The 24,368-nt window shown below is 38.5% G+C and overlaps 1 protein-coding gene across 1 annotated transcript; it reads right to left on the reverse strand.

The window, feature by feature from the left end:
- soul4 (heme-binding protein soul4) lies at nucleotides 1-24,368 on the reverse strand. Its single transcript, XM_083971108.1, has 6 exons — nucleotides 24,284-24,368; nucleotides 22,389-22,606; nucleotides 17,836-17,921; nucleotides 17,604-17,745; nucleotides 885-1,068; nucleotides 1-300 (listed from the first exon to the last, which is right to left on the reverse strand). The coding sequence occupies exons 2-6, from the start codon at nucleotides 22,540-22,542 to the stop codon at nucleotides 123-125; spliced, it is 744 nt and encodes a 247-aa protein (XP_083827234.1). The 5' UTR covers nucleotides 22,543-22,606; nucleotides 24,284-24,368; the 3' UTR covers nucleotides 1-122.

Below are 24,368 nucleotides of genomic sequence, written 5' to 3' on the forward strand. Positions count from 1 at the left end.
AGGAGAGGAGAGGAGGGGGCGGGGCCAATCAGAGGAGAGGAGGAGAGGAGGGGGCGGGGCCAATCAGAGGAGAGGAGGAGGGGGCGGGGCCAATCAGAGGAGAGGAGAGGAAGGGGGCGTGTCTACGCGGCGTCGCGGCGGAGGAACCAGATCTCGTTGCGGCGGCGAGGAACGCCCGGGTTCTCGTACACGGCGACTACGTACTGGTCCCTGCAGAGCTCGCCGCTGTCGCCGAGGATCTCCCACAGCAGAGAGATCTGACTGGTCACGGTCTCCTCCGTGGTCGTCCCTAGAAACGTCCTGTCGGCCAATCACAGAGCAGACACACTATCAGACACACTGTCAGCCAATCACAGAGCAGAATCACTGTCAGACATACTGGCAGCCAATCAGAGAGCAGACAGCGAATCAGAGAGCAGATCAGAGAGCAGACTAACTGTCAGCCAATCACAGAGCAGAAACACTGTCAGCCAATCACAGAGCAGAAACACTGTCAGCCAATCAGAGAGCAGACACACTGTCAGCCAATCACAGAGCAGAAACACTGTCAGCCAATCAGAGAGCAGACACACTGTCAGCCAATCAGAGAGCAGATCAGAGAGCAGACTAACTGTCAGCCAATCACAGAGCAGAAACACTACACTGTTAGCCAATCAGAGAGCAGACACACTGACAGCCAATCAGAGAGCAGACACACTGTCAGCCAATCAGAGAGCAGACACACTGTCAGCCAATCAGAGAGCAGAAACACTGTCAGCCAATCAGAGAGCAGACACACTGTCAGCCAATCACAGAGCAGAAACACTGTCAGCCAATCAGAGAGCAGATCAGAGAGCAGACGCACTGTCAGCCAATCAGAGAGCAGAGTGATAGGTGACACTGACCTGGCGACCACTCTGATTGGCTCCCGGTAGACGATGGTGATGTCAGAGTCGGCGGGCTGAGGGGGCGTGGCCTGGAACGCAGCGGGAAGGAAGAACGACGTCTGCACGTTTTTGTGGAACGAGACGCCGTCGTCCATCATCAATACGTTACTGATCACAGGTACGGTCATCCCCAGGTAGCGGCCTGTAGGCGATCAATATGTTATCAATATGTTATCAATATGTTATCAATACGGTACTGATCACAGGTACGGTCATCCCCAGGTAGCGGCCTGTAGGCGATCAATATGTTATCAATATGTTACTGATCACAGGTACGGTCATCCCCAGGTAGCGGCCTGTAGGCGATCAATATGTTATCAATATGTTATCAATATGTTATCAATACGGTACTGATCACAGGTACGGTCATCCCCAGGTAGCGGCCTGTAGGCGATCAATATGTTATCAATATGTTACTGATCACAGGTACGGTCATCCCCAGGTAGCGGCCTGTAGGCGATCAATATGTTATCAATATGTTACTGATCACAGGTACAGTCATCCCCAGGTAGCGGCCTGTAGGCGATCAATATGTTATCAATATGTGATCAATATGTTACTGATCACAGGTACGGTCATCCCCAGGTAGCGGCCTGTAGGCGATCAATATGTTATCAATATGTTACTGATCACAGGTACGGTCATCCCCAGGTAGCGGCCTGTAGGCGATCAATATGTTATCAATATGTTATCAATATGTTACTGATCACAGGTACGGTCATCCCCAGGTAGCGGCCTGTAGGCGATCAATATGTTATCAATATGTTACTGATCACAGGTACGGTCATCCCCAGGTAGCGGCCTGTAGGCGATCAATATGTTATCAATATGACGTATTGATGATGTATTGATGGTGTATTGATGGTGTATTGATAACATATTGATGATGTATTGATGGTGTATTGATGGTGTATTGATAACATATTGATAACATATTGATGGTGTATTGATAACATATTGATGATGTATTGATGGTGTATTGATAACATATTGATGATGTATTGATGGTGTATTGATAACATATTGATGATGTATTGATGGTGTATTGATGGTGTATTGATAACATATTGATGATGTATTGATGGTGTATTGATAACATATTGATAACATATTGATGGTGTATTGATAACATATTGATGATGTATTGATGGTGTATTGATAACATATTGATGATGTATTGATGGTGTATTGATAACATATTGATGATGTATTGATGGTGTATTGATGGTGTATTGATAACATATTGATGATGTATTGATGGTGTATTGATGGTGTATTGATAACATATTGATAACATATTGATGGTGTATTGATAACATATTGATAACATATTGATGGTGTATTGATAACATATTGATGATGTATTGATGGTGTATTGATAACATATTGATGATGTATTGATGGTGTATTGATAACATATTGATGATGTATTGATGGTGTATTGATGGTGTATTGATAACATATTGATGATGTATTGATGGTGTATTGATAACATATTGATAACATATTGATGATGTATTGATGGTGTATTGATAACATATTGATGGTGTATTGATAACATATTGATGGTGTATTGATAACATATTGATGATGTATTGATGGTGTATTGATAACATATTGATGGTGTATTGATAACATATTGATGATGTATTGATGGTGTATTGATAACATATTGATGATGTATTGATAACATATTGATGATGTATTGATGGTGTATTGATAACATATTGATGACGTATTGATGGTGTATTGATAACATATTGATGGTGTATTGATGGTGTATTGATAACATATTGATGGTGTATTGATGATGTATTGATGGTGTATTGATAACGTATTGATGATGTATTAATGGCATATTGATGGTGTATTGATGACGTATTGATGACGTATTGATGACGTATTGATGGTGTATTGATGATGTATTGATAACGTATTGATGGTGTATTGATGATGTATTGATGGTGTATTGATAACGTATTGATGGTGTATTGATGGTGTATTGATGGTGTATTGATGATGTATTGATGGTGTATTGATGGTGTATTGATGGTGTATTGATGATGTATTGATGACGTATTGATGATGTATTGATGATGTATTGATAACATATTGATGGTGTATTGATGATGTATTGATGATGTATTGATGACGTATTGATGATGTATTGATGATGTATTGATAACATATTGATGGTGTATTGATAACATATTGATGATGTATTGATGGTGTATTGATGGTGTATTGATAACATATTGATGATGTATTGATGGTGTATTGATGACATATTGATGGTGTATTGATAACATATTGATGATGTATTGATGATGTATTGATGGTGTATTGATAACATATTGATGATGTATTGATGGTGTATTGATAACATATTGATGGTGTATTGATAACATATTGATGATGTATTGATGATGTATTGATGGTGTATTGATAACATATTGATGATGTATTGATGGTGTATTGATAACATATTGATGGTGTATTGATAACATATTGATGATGTATTGATGGTGTATTGATAACATATTGATGACGTATTGATGATGTATTGATAACATATTGATGGTGTATTGATAACATATTGATGATGTATTGATGATGTATTGATAACATATTGATGATGTATTGATGATGTATTGATAACATATTGATGGTGTATTGATAACATATTGATGATGTATTGATGATGTATTGATGATGTATTGATGGTGTATTGATAACATATTGATGATGTATTGATGATGTATTGATGGTGTATTGATAACGTATTGATGATGTATTGATGATGTATTGATGATGTATTGATGGTGTATTGATAACATATTGATGGTGTATTGATAACATATTGATGATGTATTGATGGTGTATTGATAACATATTGATGATGTATTGATGATGTATTGATAACATATTGATGGTGTATTGATAACATATTGATGATGTATTGATGATGTATTGATGGTGTATTGATAACATATTGATGATGTATTGATGGTGTATTGATAACATATTGATGGTGTATTGATAACATATTGATGATGTATTGATGGTGTATTGATGACGTATTGATGGTGTATTGATGATGTATTGATAACGTATTGATGGTGTATTGATGATGTATTGATAACGTATTGATGGTATATTGATGATGTATTGATAACGTATTGATGGTGTATTGATGATGTATTGATGGTGTATTGATGGTGTATTGATGACGTATTAATGGTGTATTGATAACGTATTGATGATGTATTGATGATGTATTGATGGTGTATTGATAACGTATTGATGGCGTATTGATGATGTATTGATGGTGTATTGATAACGTATTGATGGCGTATTGATGATGTATTGATGGTGTATTGATAACGTATTGATGACGTATTGATGGTGTATTGATGGTGTATTGATGACGTATTGATGATGTATTGATGATGTATTGATGGTGTATTGATGGTGTATTGATGGTGTATTGATGATGTATTGATGGTGTATTGATGGTGTATTGATGGTGTATTGATGATGTATTGATGGTGTATTGATGATGTATTGATGATGTATTGATGGTGTATTGATGGTGTATTGATGGTGTATTGATGATGTATTGATGATGTATTGATGATGTATTGATAACGTATTGATGATGTATTGATAACATATTGATGACGTATTAATGACATATTGATGACATATTGATGATGTATTGATGGTGTATTGATAACATATTGATGATGTATTGATGGTATATTGATGACGTATTAATGACATATTGATGACATATTGATGATGTATTGATGGTGTATTGATAACATATTGATGATGTATTGATGATGTATTGATGATGTATTGATGATGTATTGATGATGTATTGATAACGTATTGATGATGTATTGATAACATATTGATGACGTATTAATGACATATTAATGACATATTGATGATGTATTGATGGTGTATTGATAACATATTGATGATGTATTGATGGTATATTGATGACGTATTAATGACATATTGATGACATATTGATGATGTATTGATGGTGTATTGATAACATATTGATGATGTATTGATGATGTATTGATAACATATTGATGGTGTATTGATGATGTATTGATGGTGTATTGATAACATATTGATGGTGTATTGATGATGTATTGATGGTGTATTGATGATGTATTGATGATGTATTGATGATGTATTGATAACATATTGATGATGTATTGATGGTGTATTGATAACATATTGATGGTGTATTGATGGTGTATTGATGATGTATTGATGATGTATTGATGGTGTATTGATGATGTATTGATGATGTATTGATGATGTATTGATAACATATTGATAACATATTGATGGTGTATTGATAACATATTGATGATGTATTGATGGTGTATTGATAACATATTGATGATGTATTGATAACATATTGATGGTGTATTGATGGTGTATTGATGATGTATTGATAACATATTGATGGTGTATTGATGGTGTATTGATAACATATTGATGGTGTATTGATGGTGTATTGATAACATATTGATGGTGTATTGATGGTGTATTGATAACATATTGATGGTGTATTGATGGTGTATTGATGATGTATTGATAACATATTGATGGTGTATTGATGGTGTATTGATAACATATTGATGGTGTATTGATAACATATTGATGATGTATTGATGGTGTATTGATAACATATTGATGATGTATTGATGGTGTATTGATGATGTATTGATAACATATTGATGATGTATTGATGATGTATTGATGACGTATTGATAACATATTGATGATGTATTGATGATGTATTGATAACATATTGATGGTGTATTGATGATGTATTGATGATGTATTGATGGTGTATTGATAACATATTGATGGTGTATTGATGATGTATTGATGGTGTATTGATAACATATTGATGGTGTATTGATGATGTATTGATGATGTATTGATGATGTATTGATGGTGTATTGATGATGTATTGATGATGTATTGATGATGTATTGATGGTGTATTGATAACATATTGATGATGTATTGATAACATATTGATGATGTATTGATGGTGTATTGATAACATATTGATGGTGTATTGATAACATATTGATGATGTATTGATGATGTATTGATGGTATATTGATGACGTATTGATGATGTATTGATGGTGTATTGATGATGTATTGATGGTGTATTGATGACGTATTGATGATGTATTGATGACGTATTGATGATGTATTGATGACGTATTGATGATGTATTGATGGTATATTGATGGTATATTGATGATGTATTGATGATGTATTGATGATGTATTGATAACATATTGATGGTGTATTGATAACATATTGATGATGTATTGATGGTGTATTGATAACATATTGATAACATATTGATGGTGTATTGATGATGTATTGATGGTGTATTGATAACATATTGATGACGTATTGATGGTATATTGATGGTATATTGATGATGTATTGATGATGTATTGATGATGTATTGATAACATATTGATGGTGTATTGATAACATATTGATGGTGTATTGATAACATATTGATGATGTATTGATGGTGTATTGATGGTATATTGATGATGTATTGATGATGTATTGATGATGTATTGATAACATATTGATGGTGTATTGATAACGTATTGATGGTGTATTGATAACATATTGATGACGTATTGATGGTATATTGATGGTATATTGATGATGTATTGATGATGTATTGATGATGTATTGATAACATATTGATGGTGTATTGATAACATATTGATGACGTATTGATGGTATATTGATGGTATATTGATGATGTATTGATGATGTATTGATGATGTATTGATAACATATTGATGGTGTATTGATAACGTATTGATGGTGTATTGATGACATATTGATGGTGTATTGATGGTGTATTGATGACGTATTGATGATGTATTGATAACATATTGATGGTGTATTGATGATGTATTGATGGTGTATTGATAACATATTGATGACGTATTGATGATGTATTGATGGTGTATTGATAACATATTGATGACGTATTGATGGTATATTGATGGTATATTGATGATGTATTGATGATGTATTGATGATGTATTGATAACATATTGATGGTGTATTGATAACATATTGATGGTGTATTGATAACATATTGATGATGTATTGATAACATATTGATAACATATTGATGGTGTATTGATGATGTATTGATAACGTATTGATGGTGTATTGATGACGTATTGATGATGTATTGATGACGTATTGATGATGTATTGATGGTATATTGATGGTATATTGATGATGTATTGATGATGTATTGATGATGTATTGATAACATATTGATGATGTATTGATGGTGTATTGATAACATATTGATAACATATTGATGGTGTATTGATAACATATTGATGATGTATTGATGGTGTATTGATAACATATTGATAACATATTGATGGTGTATTGATGATGTATTGATGATGTATTGATAACGTATTGATGATGTATTGATGGTGTATTGATGACGTATTAATGGTGTATTGATAACGTATTGATGATGTATTGATGATGTATTGATGGTGTATTGATAACGTATTGATGGCGTATTGATGATGTATTGATGGTGTATTGATAACGTATTGATGACGTATTGATGGTGTATTGATGACATTAATGGCGTATTGATGACGTATTAATGGTGTATTGATAACGTATTGATGACGTATTAATGGTGTATTGATAACGTATTGATGATGTATTGATGGTGTATTGATAACGTATTGATGACGTATTGATAACGTATTGATGGTGTATTGATGGTGTATTGATAACGTATTGATAACGTATTGATGGTGTATTGATGGTGTATTGATAACGTATTGATGACGTATTGATGGTGTATTGATGACATTAATGGCGTATTGATGACGTATTGATGACGTATTGATGGCGTATTGATGGTGTATTGATAACGTATTGATGACGTATTGATGACGTATTAATGACATATTAATGGCGTATTGATGACGTATTGATGGTGTATTGATGACGTATTGATGACGTATTAATGGTGTATTGATAACGTATTGATGACGTATTGATGGTGTATTGATGACATTAATGGCGTATTGATAACGTATTGATGGCGTATTGATGACGTATTGATGACGTATTGATGACGTATTAATGACGTATTAATGACATATTGATGACGTATTAATGACGTATTGATGACGTATTAATGACATATTGATGACGTATTGATGACGTATTAATGACATATTAACTCATTGAGTGCCGCGCTCCTTTCCAAAGTTTTAGTCAAGTGTACCGGCAATTTAGACCATTTTTGACGATTTTTGTAGAGCCACAGTGTATTCTATATTATTGCCACCAACACATACTGTGGCTCAATTGAAAGGTTTAACTTAATGCTTCAAGTGGCCACAAACCGTTTGTTTCTACGTGCCTCCGTTCCTGAGAAAAGTCAAGCTAAACATGGCTGGGTTTCACCAAAATCCCTCCTTTTTTTCTAGAAAAGGAGATAGAGCAGGGGTCCCCAAACTTTTTCCAGTGAGGGCCACATAACTTTTCCCTTCTCTGATGGGGGGCCGGGTCAGTTTGTAACAGAAAAAGTGTGACGATCGCAGTGGTGCCTAAATGTAAGAATTTATTGTTTTCCAAAAAGCCACACATAACCAAATATTAAGAACCCTTTCTGAGATCAAATAACCCCCTCTGTGTTCTTCACAGAAAAATCTAACTCAGGAAATATATAATAACACTATTTATGAAATCAATAAAAATCAAATAACCCTCTCTGGGTTCTTCACAGAAAAAGAGTCAGGAAATATGTAATAACAGTATTATGAAATCAATAATACCCAAATAACCCTCTCTGGGTTCTTCACAGGAAAAAAAGTCAGGAAATATGTAATAACAGTATTATGAATACCCAAATAACCCTCTCTGGGTTCTTCACAGAAACAATGCTTCTATTGTGCTGTGCACAATCTTGGTAAAAGTTCAGCTTCAGTTGTCACAGCAAAATCTCTTAAATGACTCATATGAGCAGTCTCTCAAAGTTCTTGTGTTCTTTCCTTATAGTCCAGTTGTGTAAGTTCCAGTAGGCTAGCCTAGTAGACACCAGTGTTTGCTCTCTCTCATCAACTTCCCTCTGAAAAACACAAAGCAAGCAAGCAAGCAAGCAAGCTGAGAAACCAAACTAAGTGATACAGCACCTACACAGCACAATACATTTCAATACAAGTATGGTTGTGGAGATGGATTTTTTATAGTGAGCTTACCTATGTACTGTATGTTCATCAGTGTGAACTGTGGGCCTGCATCTGGCTGGTGAGAAGTTCAATGTCAGGTTCCATTCTAGTCACAGCCAGTCTCAAACACTGATGCAGATGTTCATCTGTCAATCTTGATCTCCTCTGAGTTTTCAGGTGTTTCATGCGTGAAAAGGTTTGCTCGCAGATATACGTGCTGCCAAAAACTGTGGACATCTTCATTGCGTGTTTTTTTATGTTAGGGTACGTGTCTTGAGGGAGGGCGGCATAGAAGTCAATGAGACTGGTGGGCTTGAATGAGTCTTTCAGAACATCACAGCTCTGTAACTCGGCCAGCTCAAACTGATAAGAAGGCTGGGCTTCATCGATGTCGGCAACAAAGGGGTTCTGGAAAAGACGGATTTCTTTTGCATGAACATGTAGTTCACGGAATCGCACACCGAACTCCGCCTTCAGCATTTCTAGTGCTTCCACACACTTTTCAGCTGGGAACGGGACCGCTGGTTTCTCTGCAGAAAGCTTTTGGGTAGCAGGGAGATGGGTGAAGTTGTGCTTTTTCACTTGCTCCAAAAGCAGCGCTTGTTTCACCTCAAATGCTTTTATGTGGGAATACATGTCGCAAATGAGTTTCCCCTGGCCTTGTAGCTGCAAGTTAAGGCCGTTCAGCAGTTCTGTCACGTCTGTAAAAAATGCGAGGTGCCATTTCCATTCTGGGTCGATCAGCTCTGGGACCGTTTTGCCTTTTGAATGAAGAAATGCGTTAATTTCAGGTAGCAGCTCGTAAAAACGCCTCAAAACTCTGCCGCGGCTCAGCCATCGGATCTCTGTGTAGTATAATACATCTCCGTGCACAGACTCCAGGTCAGACAGGAATTGTTGGAACTGCCTGTGTTTAAGTCCATTTGCTCTGATGAAGTTTATGCATGATACCACCACCTTCATGACAGAATCCCACTTCAACACTTTGCAGCACAGTGCTTGCTGGTGAATTAGGCAGTGCACTTGTAGCGGGGCGGTGAGACCCCGCTCTTCCATCTCCCGGTTCATGCGTCCTATCAGACCCCGAGTCGCGCCCACCATACTCGGAGCCCCGTCAGTCGTGATGCTGGCAAGCTTTGCCCAGTCCAGATCCAACTCTTCGATGGTTTGACATACTTTGCCGAAAATATCCTCCCCCGTCGTAGTGCCTTTCAGACTTTGGAGGGCTGCCAGCTCCTCGCACATGTCAAAATGTGCGCTAACTCCACGAATAAAAATAAGAAGCTGCGCTGTGTCTTGCACGTCCGTGCTCTCATCAAGTGCTAATGAAAAAAAGTCAAATTCTTTTGTCTTCTGCTGCAGCTGGGCATATACATTACCCCCAATTTCTTCAACGCGTCTGGTGATTGTACTCGAAGACAGACTCACGGCATTAAAGACATCTTTCTTCTCGGGACACACCTCCTCCACGACAATATTCAGACATTTCTTGACAAACTCTCCCTCAGTGAAAGGTTTACCGCAGCTTGCTATCAGTTGAGCAACACGGAGGCTGGCACGAACAGATGAATTGTTCAGCTGAGTTTGGCGTACAAATGTAGTCTGCTGAGCTAACAGTCCACTTTTTAGCTTTGCTAGTTTGTCTGCTCGCATTTGGCCTCGCAAGCTATCATACTTGTCTTTGTGATGGGATTCATAATGTCGGCGCAGATTGTATTCTTTGAATACCGCCACGGCCTCTTGACAGATGAGACAAACAGCCTTTTCTTTGCATTGAACAAAAAAATAATCGTGTGTCCACTGCAGGTTAAATACCCTGCATTCTGAATCAATTTTTCTCTTACCTAACCTTTTTGCCATTATTCCGTTCTGGGAGGGGGGGGGTCACGTTTTATGATTAGGGCAAAGACAGTGAGGTCGTTAGCAACATTTTTTTTAGCGTCATAATTCAATTCAAATGAGCTTTATTGACATGAGGAAACATTTCAGGGGTTCAGTCGGGGAGGCTCACTTCACCCAGTTCTATGCGTGCATTGGTCTCGATCGAGTGGCCCGACTGAAAAAATAATAATGCGGGGGGGAGGGGGGGAGGTAATGCGTCTCTGATATTGGAAATTGTTCAAGGGGCCGGGTCAAATGTGGAGGCGGGCCGTATCCGGCCCGCGGGCCGTAGTTTGGGGACCACTGAGATAGAGCGTCTTTTATGAAAGGTGCGCTGTTTGTGTCTGTCGCTCTTCTCACACTCGCATTTCTGGATCAAAGGGCTCGTATAAGATAAATATATACAACAGTTGTTGTTCTATTCACAAAACCACCATCGGGGGCGGGGGGGGCGCCACTAAACAACAATAACACAGACGCACCGTGCCGTGTCACAGCTTCTCGCCGCGGAGCGTGAGGGTCAGTCGGCCACCGCGGCTCGGGAAGACCGGTCCCGCCGGTGGTCGCGGTCCTTCTGTGGTACGGGTCGGTGATGCCGGTCTGCTTTGGCCCAGAGACCATCAGATTTTACCGCGGGAGGACTTTGGGGAGGACACGGTGTTGCTCCAGCTGAAGACCGGGCGGGACTGTCGGCTGAGAGCTTCCTGTTTCAGCTCCGAGCTGCTGCAGCAGCTGGAGCAGCAGCGCGGGTGAGAGCAGAGCAGCAGCGGAGCAGCTGCTGCATCTGCATGCAGAACTCGTTTGCAGAAGCCGAGTTATGATAAAAACTTCCAGATCATGAGCTGTCATGTGACTTTGATCGTCATCTATTTCAGTTCTCCTCGTCGTAGAGTCCCCAAATTTACATATAATGTGTATTAAAGTGTCTATTTTCATAATTTAAAAAAAAGCAAAAAACGAAAAATTACGTTGTTGGCACTCAACGCATGGGAACGAAAAACGAGAAATTACGTGGTTGGCACTCAATGAGTTAATGGCGTATTAATGACGTATTGACGACGTATTGATGACGTATTAATGACGTATTGACGACGTATTGATGACGTATTGATGACGTATTAATGACGTATTAATGACATATTGATGACGTATTAATGACGTATTGATGACGTATTGATGACGTATTAATGACGTATTAATGACGTATTAATGACGTATTAATGACATATTGATGACGTATTGATGACGTATTGATGATGTATTGATGACGTATTAATGACGTATTAATGACGTATTGATGACGTATTGATGACGTATTAATGACGTATTGACGACGTATTGATGGCGTATTAATGACGTATTGATGACGTATTAATGACGTATTAATGACATATTGATGACGTATTAATGACGTATTGATGACGTATTGATGACGTATTAATGACGTATTAATGACGTATTAATGACGTATTAATGACATATTGATGACGTATTGATGACGTATTGATGATGTATTGATGACGTATTAATGACGTATTAATGACGTATTGATGACGTATTGATGACGTATTAATGACGTATTGACGACGTATTGATGACGTATTGATGACGTATTGATGACGTATTAATGACGTATTAATGACATATTGATGACGTATTAATGACGTATTGATGACGTATTGATGACGTATTAATGACGTATTAATGACGTATTAATGACGTATTAATGACATATTGATGACGTATTGATGACGTATTGATGATGTATTGATGACGTATTAATGACGTATTAATGACGTATTGATGACGTATTGATGACGTATTAATGGTGTATTGATAACGTATTGATGATGTATTAATGACGTATTGATGACGTATTGACGACGTATTAACGACGTATTGATGACGTATTAATGACGTATTAATGACGTATTGACGACGTATTAACGACGTATTGATGACGTATTAATGACGTATTAATGACGTATTAATGACGTATTAATGACGTATTGATGACGTATTGATGACGTATTGATGGTGTATTAATGACGTATTGATGACGTATTGATGACGTATTGATGACGTATTGATGGTGTATTGATGATGTATTGATGACGTATTGATGACGTATTGATGATGTATTAATGGCATATTGATGATGTATTAATGACGTATTGATGACGTATTGATGACGTATTGATGACGTATTGATGATGTATTAATGGCATATTGATGACGTATTGATGACGTATTGATGACGTATTGATGGTGTATTGATGATGTATTGATGACGTATTGATGACGTATTGATGACGTATTGATGACGTATTAATGACGTATTGATGACGTATTGATGATGTATTAATGGCATATTGATGGTGTATTGATGATGTATTGATGACGTATTGATGATGTATTAATGGCATATTGATGGCGTATTGATGACGTATTGATGACGTATTGATGACGTATTAATGACGTATTGATGACGTATTGATGATGTATTAATGGCATATTGATGGTGTATTGATGATGTATTGATGACGTATTGATGACGTATTGATGGTGTATTGATGATGTATTGATGACGTATTGATGACGTATTGATGATGTATTAATGGCATATTGATGGTGTATTGATGATGTATTGATGACGTATTGATGACGTATTGATGGTGTATTGATGATGTATTGATGACGTATTGATGACGTATTGATGATGTATTAATGGCATATTGATGGTGTATTGATGACGTATTGATGATGTATTGATGACGTATTGATGACGTATTAACGACGTATTGACGACGTATTGATGATGTATTGATGATGTATTGATGGTGTATTGATGATGTATTGATGACGTATTGATGACGTATTGATGATGTATTGATGGCATATTGATGATGTATTAATGACGTATTAATGACGTATTAATGACATATTGATGATGTATTGATGACGTATTGATGACGTATTGACGACGTATTGATGATGTATTGATGATGTATTGATGATGTATTAATGACGTATTGATGACGTATTAATGACATATTGATGATGTATTGATGACGTATTGATGATGTATTGATGACGTATTGATGACGTATTGATGACGTATTAATGACGTATTAACGACGTATTAATGACATATTGATGACGTATTAATGACATATTGATGACGTATTGATGACGTATTGATGACGTATTAACGACGTATTGATGACGTATTGATGATGTATTGATGACGTATTAACGACGTATTGACGACGTATTGACGACGTATTGACGACGTATTGATGACGTATTGATGACGTATTGATGACGTATTAATGACATATTGATGACGTATTAATGACATATTGATGACGTATTGATGACGTATTGATGACGTATTAACGACGTATTGATGACGTATTGATGATGTATTGATGACGTATTAACGACGTATTGACGACGTATTGACGACGTATTGACGACGTATTGATGACGTATTGATGACGTATTGATGACGTATTAACGACGTATTGACGACGTATTGACGACGTATTGATGACGTATTGATGACGTATTAATGACATATTGATGACGTATTGATGACGTATTGATGACGTATTAACGACGTATTGATGACGTATTGATGACGTATTGATGACGTATTGATGACGTATTGATGACGTATTGACGACGTATTGACGACGTATTGACGACGTATTGACGACGTATTGATGACGTATTGATGACGTATTGATGGTGTATTGATGATGTATTGATGACGTATTGATGACGTATTGATGATGTATTGATGACGTATTGATGACGTATTAACGACGTATTGACGACGTATTGACGACGTATTGACGACGTATTGATGACGTATTGACGACGTATTGATGACGTATTGATGATGTATTAATGGCATATTGATGGCGTATTGATGACGTATTGATGACGTATTGATGACGTATTAATGACGTATTGATGACGTATTGATGATGTATTAATGGCATATTGATGGTGTATTGATGATGTATTGATGACGTATTGATGACGTATTGATGGTGTATTGATGATGTATTGATGACGTATTGATGACGTATTGATGATGTATTAATGGCATATTGATGGTGTATTGATGATGTATTGATGACGTATTGATGACGTATTGATGGTGTATTGATGATGTATTGATGACGTATTGATGACGTATTGATGATGTATTAATGGCATATTGATGGTGTATTGATGACGTATTGATGATGTATTGATGACGTATTGATGACGTATTAACGACGTATTGACGACGTATTGATGATGTATTGATGATGTATTGATGGTGTATTGATGATGTATTGATGACGTATTGATGACGTATTGATGATGTATTGATGGCATATTGATGATGTATTAATGACGTATTAATGACGTATTAATGACATATTGATGATGTATTGATGACGTATTGATGACGTATTGACGACGTATTGATGATGTATTGATGATGTATTGATGATGTATTAATGACGTATTGATGACGTATTAACGACGTATTAATGACATATTGATGATGTATTGATGACGTATTGATGATGTATTGATGACGTATTGATGACGTATTGATGACGTATTAATGACGTATTAACGATGTATTAATGACATATTGATGACGTATTAATGACATATTGATGACGTATTGATGACGTATTGATGACGTATTAACGACGTATTGATGACGTATTGATGATGTATTGATGACGTATTAACGACGTATTGATGACGTATTGACGACGTATTGACGACGTATTGATGACGTATTGATGACGTATTGATGACGTATTGATGACGTATTAATGACATATTGATGACGTATTAATGACATATTGATGACGTATTGATGACGTATTGATGACGTATTAACGACGTATTGATGACGTATTGATGATGTATTGATGACGTATTAACGACGTATTGATGACGTATTGACGACGTATTGACGACGTATTGATGACGTATTGATGACGTATTGATGACGTATTAACGACGTATTGACGACGTATTGACGACGTATTGATGACGTATTGATGACGTATTAATGACATATTGATGACGTATTGATGACGTATTGATGACGTATTAACGACGTATTGATGACGTATTGATGACGTATTGATGATGTATTGATGACGTATTGATGACGTATTGATGACGTATTGACGACGTATTGACGACGTATTGACGACGTATTGACGACGTATTGATGGTGTATTGATGATGTATTGATGACGTATTGATGACGTATTGATGATGTATTGATGACGTATTGATGACGTATTAACGACGTATTGACGACGTATTGACGACGTATTGACGACGTATTGATGACGTATTGACGACGTATTGATGACGTATTGATGATGTATTGATGATGTATTGATGGTGTATTGATGATGTATTGATGACGTATTGATGACGTATTGATGATGTATTGATGGCATATTGATGATGTATTAATGACGTATTGATGACGTATTAATGACGTATTAATGACATATTGATGATGTATTGATGACGTATTGATGACGTATTAACGACGTATTGACGACGTATTGACGACGTATTGATGACGTATTGATGACGTATTAATGACATATTGATGATGTATTGATGACGTATTGATGACGTATTAATGGCGTATTGATGACGTATTGATAACGTATTGATGACGTATTAATGACGTATTAATGGTGTATTAATGACGTATTAATGACATATTGATGACGTATTAATGGCGTATTGATGACGTATTAATGACGTATTGATGACGTATTAATGACGTATTAATGGTGTATTAATGACGTATTGATGACGTATTGATGGTGTATTGATGACGTATTGATGACGTATTGATGACATATTGATGATGTATTGATAACGTATTGATGACGTATTGATGGTGTATTGATGACGTATTGATGACGTATTGATGGTGTATTGATAACGTATTGATGACGTATTAATGGCGTATTGATGACGTATTGATAACGTATTGATGACATATTGATGGTGTATTGATGACGTATTGATGACGTATTGATGGTGTATTAATGACGTATTGATGACGTATTAATGGTGTATTGATAACGTATTGATGACGTATTAATGGCGTATTGATGACGTATTGATAACGTATTGATGATGTATTAATTGCGTATTGATGACGTATTGATGACGTATTAATGACGTATTAATGACATATTGATGATGTATTGATGATGTATTGATGGTGTATTGATGACGTATTGATGATGTATTGATGGTGTATTGATGACGTATTGATGACGTATGGTGTATTGATGAAGGGGGCGTGGCCCAGGTGTGTGTGTGTATGTGTGTGTGTGTGTGTGAAGGGGGCGTGGCCCAGGTGTGTGTGTGTGTGTGTGAAGGGGGCGTGGCCCAGGTGTGTGTGTGTGTGTGAAGGGGGCGTGGCCTCACCTGCTGAGTTCTCTTTACAGATGAACCTCATCAGCTTCATGAAGGCCATGGAGATGCTCTGCTCGTACAGCTCCTCGGCGCTCGTCACGCACGCCCAGTGGCCGGCCGGGTAGCGCCGCTCCTCGTAGAGCTCCTCCCCCATCTGAGGACACACACACACACACACCCTGGTCACACACACACACACCCAGAAGCCCCGCCCCCCCGCCGTACTACCTGCACGCCGCCTCACCTTCTCGTGGCGGGAGATCTGCGTGAAGGGGATGGGCTCCCTCTGCTGGCTGTTACGGGTCATTTCCTGTATCGGCCCCGTCATGTCTGCAACACACAACCACCACCTGATCAATACACCATCAATACCCGATCAATACCCAATCACTACCCGATCAATACCCAATCACTACCCGATCAATACCCCGAGGACTTGGAGCCAGAGCGGCGTTAGTGGCTTTTGACAAACTTTACAGGAGAGACAAAACTAAATTTTTGACCACACTTCAATCTTCATTAACCTTAAACCACACCATTGCAACCACAGACGTAGCTACTTATATCAATGAGTCTTTATGTAATAAACTTATTATGGGATATTATTAACACAATGAACATGTTCTTAAATATTTTAAAATCAAAAAAATATGGCAAAAAACGTCAGATACGCCCTTTTTCGCACCAAACATTTCCAAGTCTTCTATGGACATATTGGGCGAATCTGCTGAACAATGCATTGAGTTGATTGAATAATTAACACTTGAATAAGTAATTAATTGTCATTTAACTCATTCATTAATTATTTTAAAAGCGTCCTATGTTCCCTGCTGTTGCCGGTCGATGGACTCTCTCTACTGATCTGGACTCTCAAGAATATTTGTCTTATTTCTTGTCAAAATGTCTCATTTCTAGTCAAAACTAATCTCTTTCCAAAAATAATAATAATATAATATAATAATAAAGTTTATTTATATAGCACCTTACAACATCAGAAAGATGATCAAAGTGCTTTACAGAAAAAAAAGATTACATTGCAAGTGACAAGGAGTAACATAGCAGATACAAAAGCAAGAGAACACAAATGATAAAATACATATCAAAAGGTAAAAAGTTACTCAATATTAAAAGCCTGTCTAAATAAATGGGTTTTAAGATGTGATTTAAAAAGTGCCAAGTCATTAATCAAATGTAGTTCAGGGGGTAGGGAGTTCCACAATTTCGGGGCCGCTATCGAAAAGGCACGATCCCCCCACTGTTTAAAATTAGAGAAAGGAACCTCCAACAGGGGCTGTTCTGAGGACCGGAGGGCTCTACAGTGTCGTCTAAGCTTTATACAATCAGACAAATACACTGGAGCAAGACCATGGATAGCTTTAAAAACAAACATTATCAGTTTAAAAATGATCCTGAATTTAACTGGGAGCCAATGTAGTGAAAGAAGAACGGGAGTGATGTGACTGTAACGGGGGGTATTGGTTAGAAGACGTGCTGCAGCATTTTGTACCAGTTGGAGGCGGGAGAGAGAAGATTGCTTGATGCCAAAGTACAGGGAATTACAATAATCTAACCTAGAACTGATAAAAGCATGGATAGCCATTTCAAGATCGTTCCTGCTGAGGAAGGGCTTAACTTTAGTTAAAAGGCGTAGTTGGAAGAAACTCAGCTTGACTACAGAGTCAATCTGCTGGTCAAAACATAGACCAGAGTCCAAAATAACTCCTAGGTTCCTTACAGCAGGTTTAAAAAGCGAGGCAAAGGAAGAAGAATCACAGTTACTAATCACATTTTCATATACATCAGAGGTACCAAAAACAATACATTCCATTTTAGACTGGTTCAAGTGTAGAAAATTTAGTGTCAACCACTGGTCAATGTCCTCTAGGCACTTGGAGAGGGAATTCAGTGCAGCTGGAGCATTGGGGATAATCGGGAGGTACACCTGAATATCATCAGCATAACAGTGAAAGTGAAGATTATGAGTGGAGATGATCTTTCCAAGAGGCAATAGATAAAGAGTAAAAAGAAGAGGGCCGAGAATGGAACCCTGTGGGACCCCACATGAGAGGGGGGCACGGGAGGATGAAAGGTCTCCAATCATAACAGAGAAAGACCTGTTTCTGAGGTATGAGGAGAACCATTCCAGTGCTGGACCCTGAATGCCCACGTGGTTGGACAGACGGGAGATGAGAATAGAGTGGTCTACTGTATCGAATGCTGCTGTGAGGTCTAGGAGGACTAGGATCATGGGATTTTCATTGTCAGCTGAGAGGAGGATGTCATTATGGATTTTAAGTAGAGCTGACTCAGTACTATGGCGGGATCTAAAACCAGATTGAAATTTTTCAAAGATGGCATTGTTTTCCAGAAAAGATTGTAACTGAATAAAAACGACTTTCTCTAAGACCTTGGATAAAAAAGACAGGTGAGAAACGGGCCTAAAATTAGATAAAACTGAGGGATCCAGGTGAGGTTTCTTAAGAAGTGGTCTGACCATGGCATGTTTAAAAACATCTGGGACGGTACCTGAGCTAAGACACATGTTGATAAAAACAAGGAGGTAAGGGCCGACAGTATGAAAAACCTCTTTCAGCACCTTAGCGGGGACAATGTCTGAGGGACAGTTGGTCGCCTTTAGCTTTTGCACGATCTCAGAGAGGAGGGGAAGGGAAACAGGGTCAAATTGATTAAAAACAGCAGTCGGGAACACAGAGGCAGAATTCAGACCATTTTCTGCGACATCAGTGTTAGCAATAATTTTTTCCCGAACAGAAACAATTTTGCCAACGAAGAATTTTAAAAACTCTTCACATGTTGCTGTTGAAGCATCTGTGGGGCTACTAGTGGATGGATTAATAACAGAGTTAATGGTACTGAATAATACTCTTGGACGATTGCTGCTTGTGGAGATGAGTCTGGAGAGATAAAGAGATTTCGCGTCTCTCATAGCTCTTTGATAAGTAGCTAACTTGTCCCTCCAGATACCCAGCAAAATGGGAGATTTGTACTTCTTCCATCTCCGTTCTGCCAGTCTACAGTCTTGCCTAAGAGCACGGGTGTAATCATTCAGCCACGGATCGGCCTTGGACTTTGAGGATTTTATCCTTACAGGAGCTACAGAGTCGAGAATTAAAGTACAGGTAGAGTGGAAGGAGGTGATGAAACAGTCAGGTGAGGCAGGATAAAACAGGTTGTCTAAGGTAGTGGGATCACTATTTTGAAATGCTGAAGCAAAGTCACTAGCAGTGGATGAGGTGATAATGCGGCGACGGCAAGGAGGTAAGAGGGGCTTAGTTGCAGGAGATGGCGCTATTAGGTCGAAGAGTATGGGAAGATGGTCAGAGAGGGGAGTGACACTGATCTCTTTGACTGACACCGAGAGACCATAGGTGATTATTAAATCCAGTGTGTGACCAAGATTATGCGTTGGTCCGGCCACTAATTGAGAGAGGTCAAAAGAATCTAAAAGATTTCTGAAGTCATTTCCCAATTGATTGGCTGAGCAGCAGACATGTATATTAAAATCTCCGCAGATTAGGATCTTGTCAAATTTTGGTAAAAACTCTGCTAAAAACTCGGAAAATTCAGAAATAAAATTCTGGTTTGCCTTAGGAGGACGGTAGATAATGGCACACAGGATGGGACAATTACTATCTAACACAAAGACCTGGAGCTCAAAACTAGAGTACGTATTTGTTGTGGTTAATCTGCATTTGAATTTATTTTTGAACACAGAGGCTACACCACCACCTCGGCCTATTTCTCGTGGACAGCTGAAAAAAGAGCAGGAGGGAGGAGCTCAGAAAAGGCACTGACATCACCTGGCTTTTGCCAGGTTTCGGTTAGCAGCAAAAAGTCCAAAGTGTGAGCAGAAAAAAAGTTTTTCAAAATAAAAGTCTTATTGTTAAGAGATCTGATATTAATCAGTGCCAACTTAATGATCGAGGGAGGGGGAAGTGAGGAGGGGGGTAGTGAACGCAGGAGGCATGTATGTGCCCCTTGTTGGTGACTTTGAGCAGGACGACGTCTATGCGAGATGAAGACAGGAATGACGAGGGGGGAGTTGCATGGTGCAAAGGCTGTGGTGAGGCCGGCAGATCCAACAATCGAAGCAGTATCAGGCGATGAGCGGAGATGGCTGGAGATTGGGAAAATTTGCAGACATGTAGGTAGGAGGGGGGGCACGGAGAGGGAGAAGGAGGGGTGGGCTTCTCCCCTGACCGGGGTGGGGGGGGCTGGTTCAGTTGTTATCAGTCATGCGTTTAATACTGCGTGCTGGAGGTTGCCAGAAAGTACGTACCAAAAATGAACTTGTTTTTAGATCATTTTCACTTGTTTCAAACTAATTTTCACTTGAAATAAGTAGAAAAATCTGCCAGTGAAAGCAGGTTTTTTGTGCTTGTAATGAGTAGAAAAACTTTGTCTACTTATTTCAAGTGAAAATCTGCTTGAAAGAAGTAAAAAGTGTCTAAAAACAAGCTGCTTTTAATGTGATGAGTCTTATTTTAAGTAGAATGAGATTTGTTTTGACTAGAATAAGACAAATATTCTTGGTAAGATATTGAGTTTTTGCAGTGTTATCTGGCCTGTCCAGCATCTACCTGGTCTTCTTACTAATATATATATATACATAGGGAACGTAGGGAACGTAGGGAACATAGGGAACATAGGGAACGTAGCCTACACTCTGATTGGCCCCCGGTGGCCCCGCCCCCTCACCCCCGTGGCCCCGCCCCCTCACCTGGGGAACGTAGCCTACACTCTGATTGGCTGCCCCCTGTGGCCCCGCCCCCTCACCTGGCGGCACCGTCACCTGGTGCGTGCTGGCGACCGCCTGCCAGTGACTCAGCAGCCGCTCGTCTTCCTCCATTGGCTCGGGGTTGTCCGTGATGTCATCGTCCAGCTGCTCGTCGTCCAATCCGTCGAGGTCTTCCAGGGAGATCAGAGCCATGACGACGGTCGCTAGGGGGCGGAGCCTCGGGAGCGTTGACGACGGTAGCTAGGGGGCGTTAGAGCTGAGGACAAAGAGCCACGTGATCACCGATCAATAATCAATCATCAATATCCTGGTTGTGAAGGTTTTTCTCTGCAATAACAAATGCTTTTATTTTGAAAGAGGAATGTGTTGTGTAGTGTTTATTAAACGTTAGTTGCTACAAAAGAATCTGATTGTTGCTAAGTAACAGATCTGCTTTTTCCTCCTCGTACGTTTACGTTGCCGTTTTTGTTTTCCCTCTTAGTAACCTAATAGTGTTTTTTTGTTTCAACTTTTTTTTATTGGGTTTTGCAGGTGAGTACAATTGTATTAAAACATTTACAAAGAGTAAAGTAGTCTCTTTTTAGTGTTTCTGTGTTTTAAGTAAATATGAGAATATAGGGTATATATATTTATATATATGAATATATGAAGAGTTCATTTGCAAAAGCAGATAACTCCGTTTAAAAAAAATACTAGAATCTTTATTTTTTATTTTTTATTTCCATAAGGTGAAATCAGTCAAACCAAAGCTGAGTGACTTTGAGATGTAACAAAACAAACATATCTCAAATAAATAAAGTTTTATTGAAAACAACACTATGCAAAGAATAATTACAAAGCCTCAGCTCATTTTTTTCAAAATGATAATAGCATTATCTGCTTTTGCAAATGAACTATGAACTAGAACGATAGATAGATAGATAGATAGATAGATAGATAGATAGATAGATAGATAGATAGATAGATAGATAGATAGATAGATAGATAGATAGATAATTAATATGAATATGGCTTAAATGAGAAACAGCAGCGATCGTATTTTTTAAAGAAGTTCCAACACTTCTGAAACAACATTCCTCAACAGCCTCATGATAAACCACCGACCAATCAGAAGCTGGACCTGGACCTGGTTCTGATCCGGGTCACTGAGACCCAAACAGGAAGTCAGTGATTGATCCTCCTCTCTATCAATAATAACCTGATCAGCTCTATTGATCTCCACTCTCATGCTTTTAATGTGAAAACTACTTCTACTTCCTGCAGGTTCACACTTCTGATCCATGGACCTGATGATTCTGGACCCGCTTCAGAACCCGGACCCGGACTAACCCGGACTGAACCGGACTGATCCGGATCACCGCGGGTCCAGACCCGTTAAAACCCGGCCCGGATCACAGTCCGGTCCGGTCCGGGACTCAGGAAGTAGAAAGTAGGTCACCACCGCGGAGGGATCTGGACTAGAGAACTAGAGAATGCTGCTTTTCCTGAAGGAAATCCGGGTGAAAGCTGGAAGCTGGATGAGCTGAATAAACTGTTGAAACTAAACTATGCTGATGCTGAATGAAGTGAAGAAACTGCTGCAGAAATCTAGAAGAGATGAAATAATATGAAGAATATGAAACGGTTTGAAATGACTTGAACTGTTTCAGATCAGGATGAAGACATGGAGAGTCTGAAGTCTCAGATTTAAACTGACAGCTTTAAAACACTGTTGCACCATCACTAATATATTTATAGCTGTACTAATGTAGATGAAACTATATCTTAATGTTAATAATGTTAATAAGACCAGAACTGGACCAGGTCTGATCTGGACCGACCGAGGCTCCGTCGCTCCGCAGCGCAGCGCAGCACCGGACCGGACTCGAACCTGGTCCGTTGCTGCGCTGCGGAGCGCCGAGAGTCCCGCTGGTTCTGGACTGGTTCTGCTCACCTGTCCGCCAGGTTCGAGTCCCACAACAACAACAACAAGTCCCCGTCTTCTGCTGCGGTACTTCCGGCGGATTCGCACTCTGCAG

This window comes from Trachurus trachurus (genome assembly GCF_905171665.1).
Source record: "Trachurus trachurus genome assembly, chromosome: 1".
In the NCBI taxonomy this organism is placed as follows: Eukaryota; Metazoa; Chordata; class Actinopteri; order Carangiformes; family Carangidae; genus Trachurus; species Trachurus trachurus.

Coding starts and splice junctions, on each gene's coding strand:
- soul4 (XM_083971108.1), bottom strand. CDS start 22,542: ATGGCTCTGATCTCCCTGGAAGACCTCGACGGATTGGACGACGAGCAG. Junction 17,922..22,388: donor CCAGGTGACGGTGCCGCCAG/GTGAGGGGGCGG, acceptor TGTGTGTTGCAG/ACATGACGGGGCCGATACAG. Junction 301..884: donor CCAATCAGAGTGGTCGCCAG/GTCAGTGTCACC, acceptor ATTGGCCGACAG/GACGTTTCTAGGGACGACCA.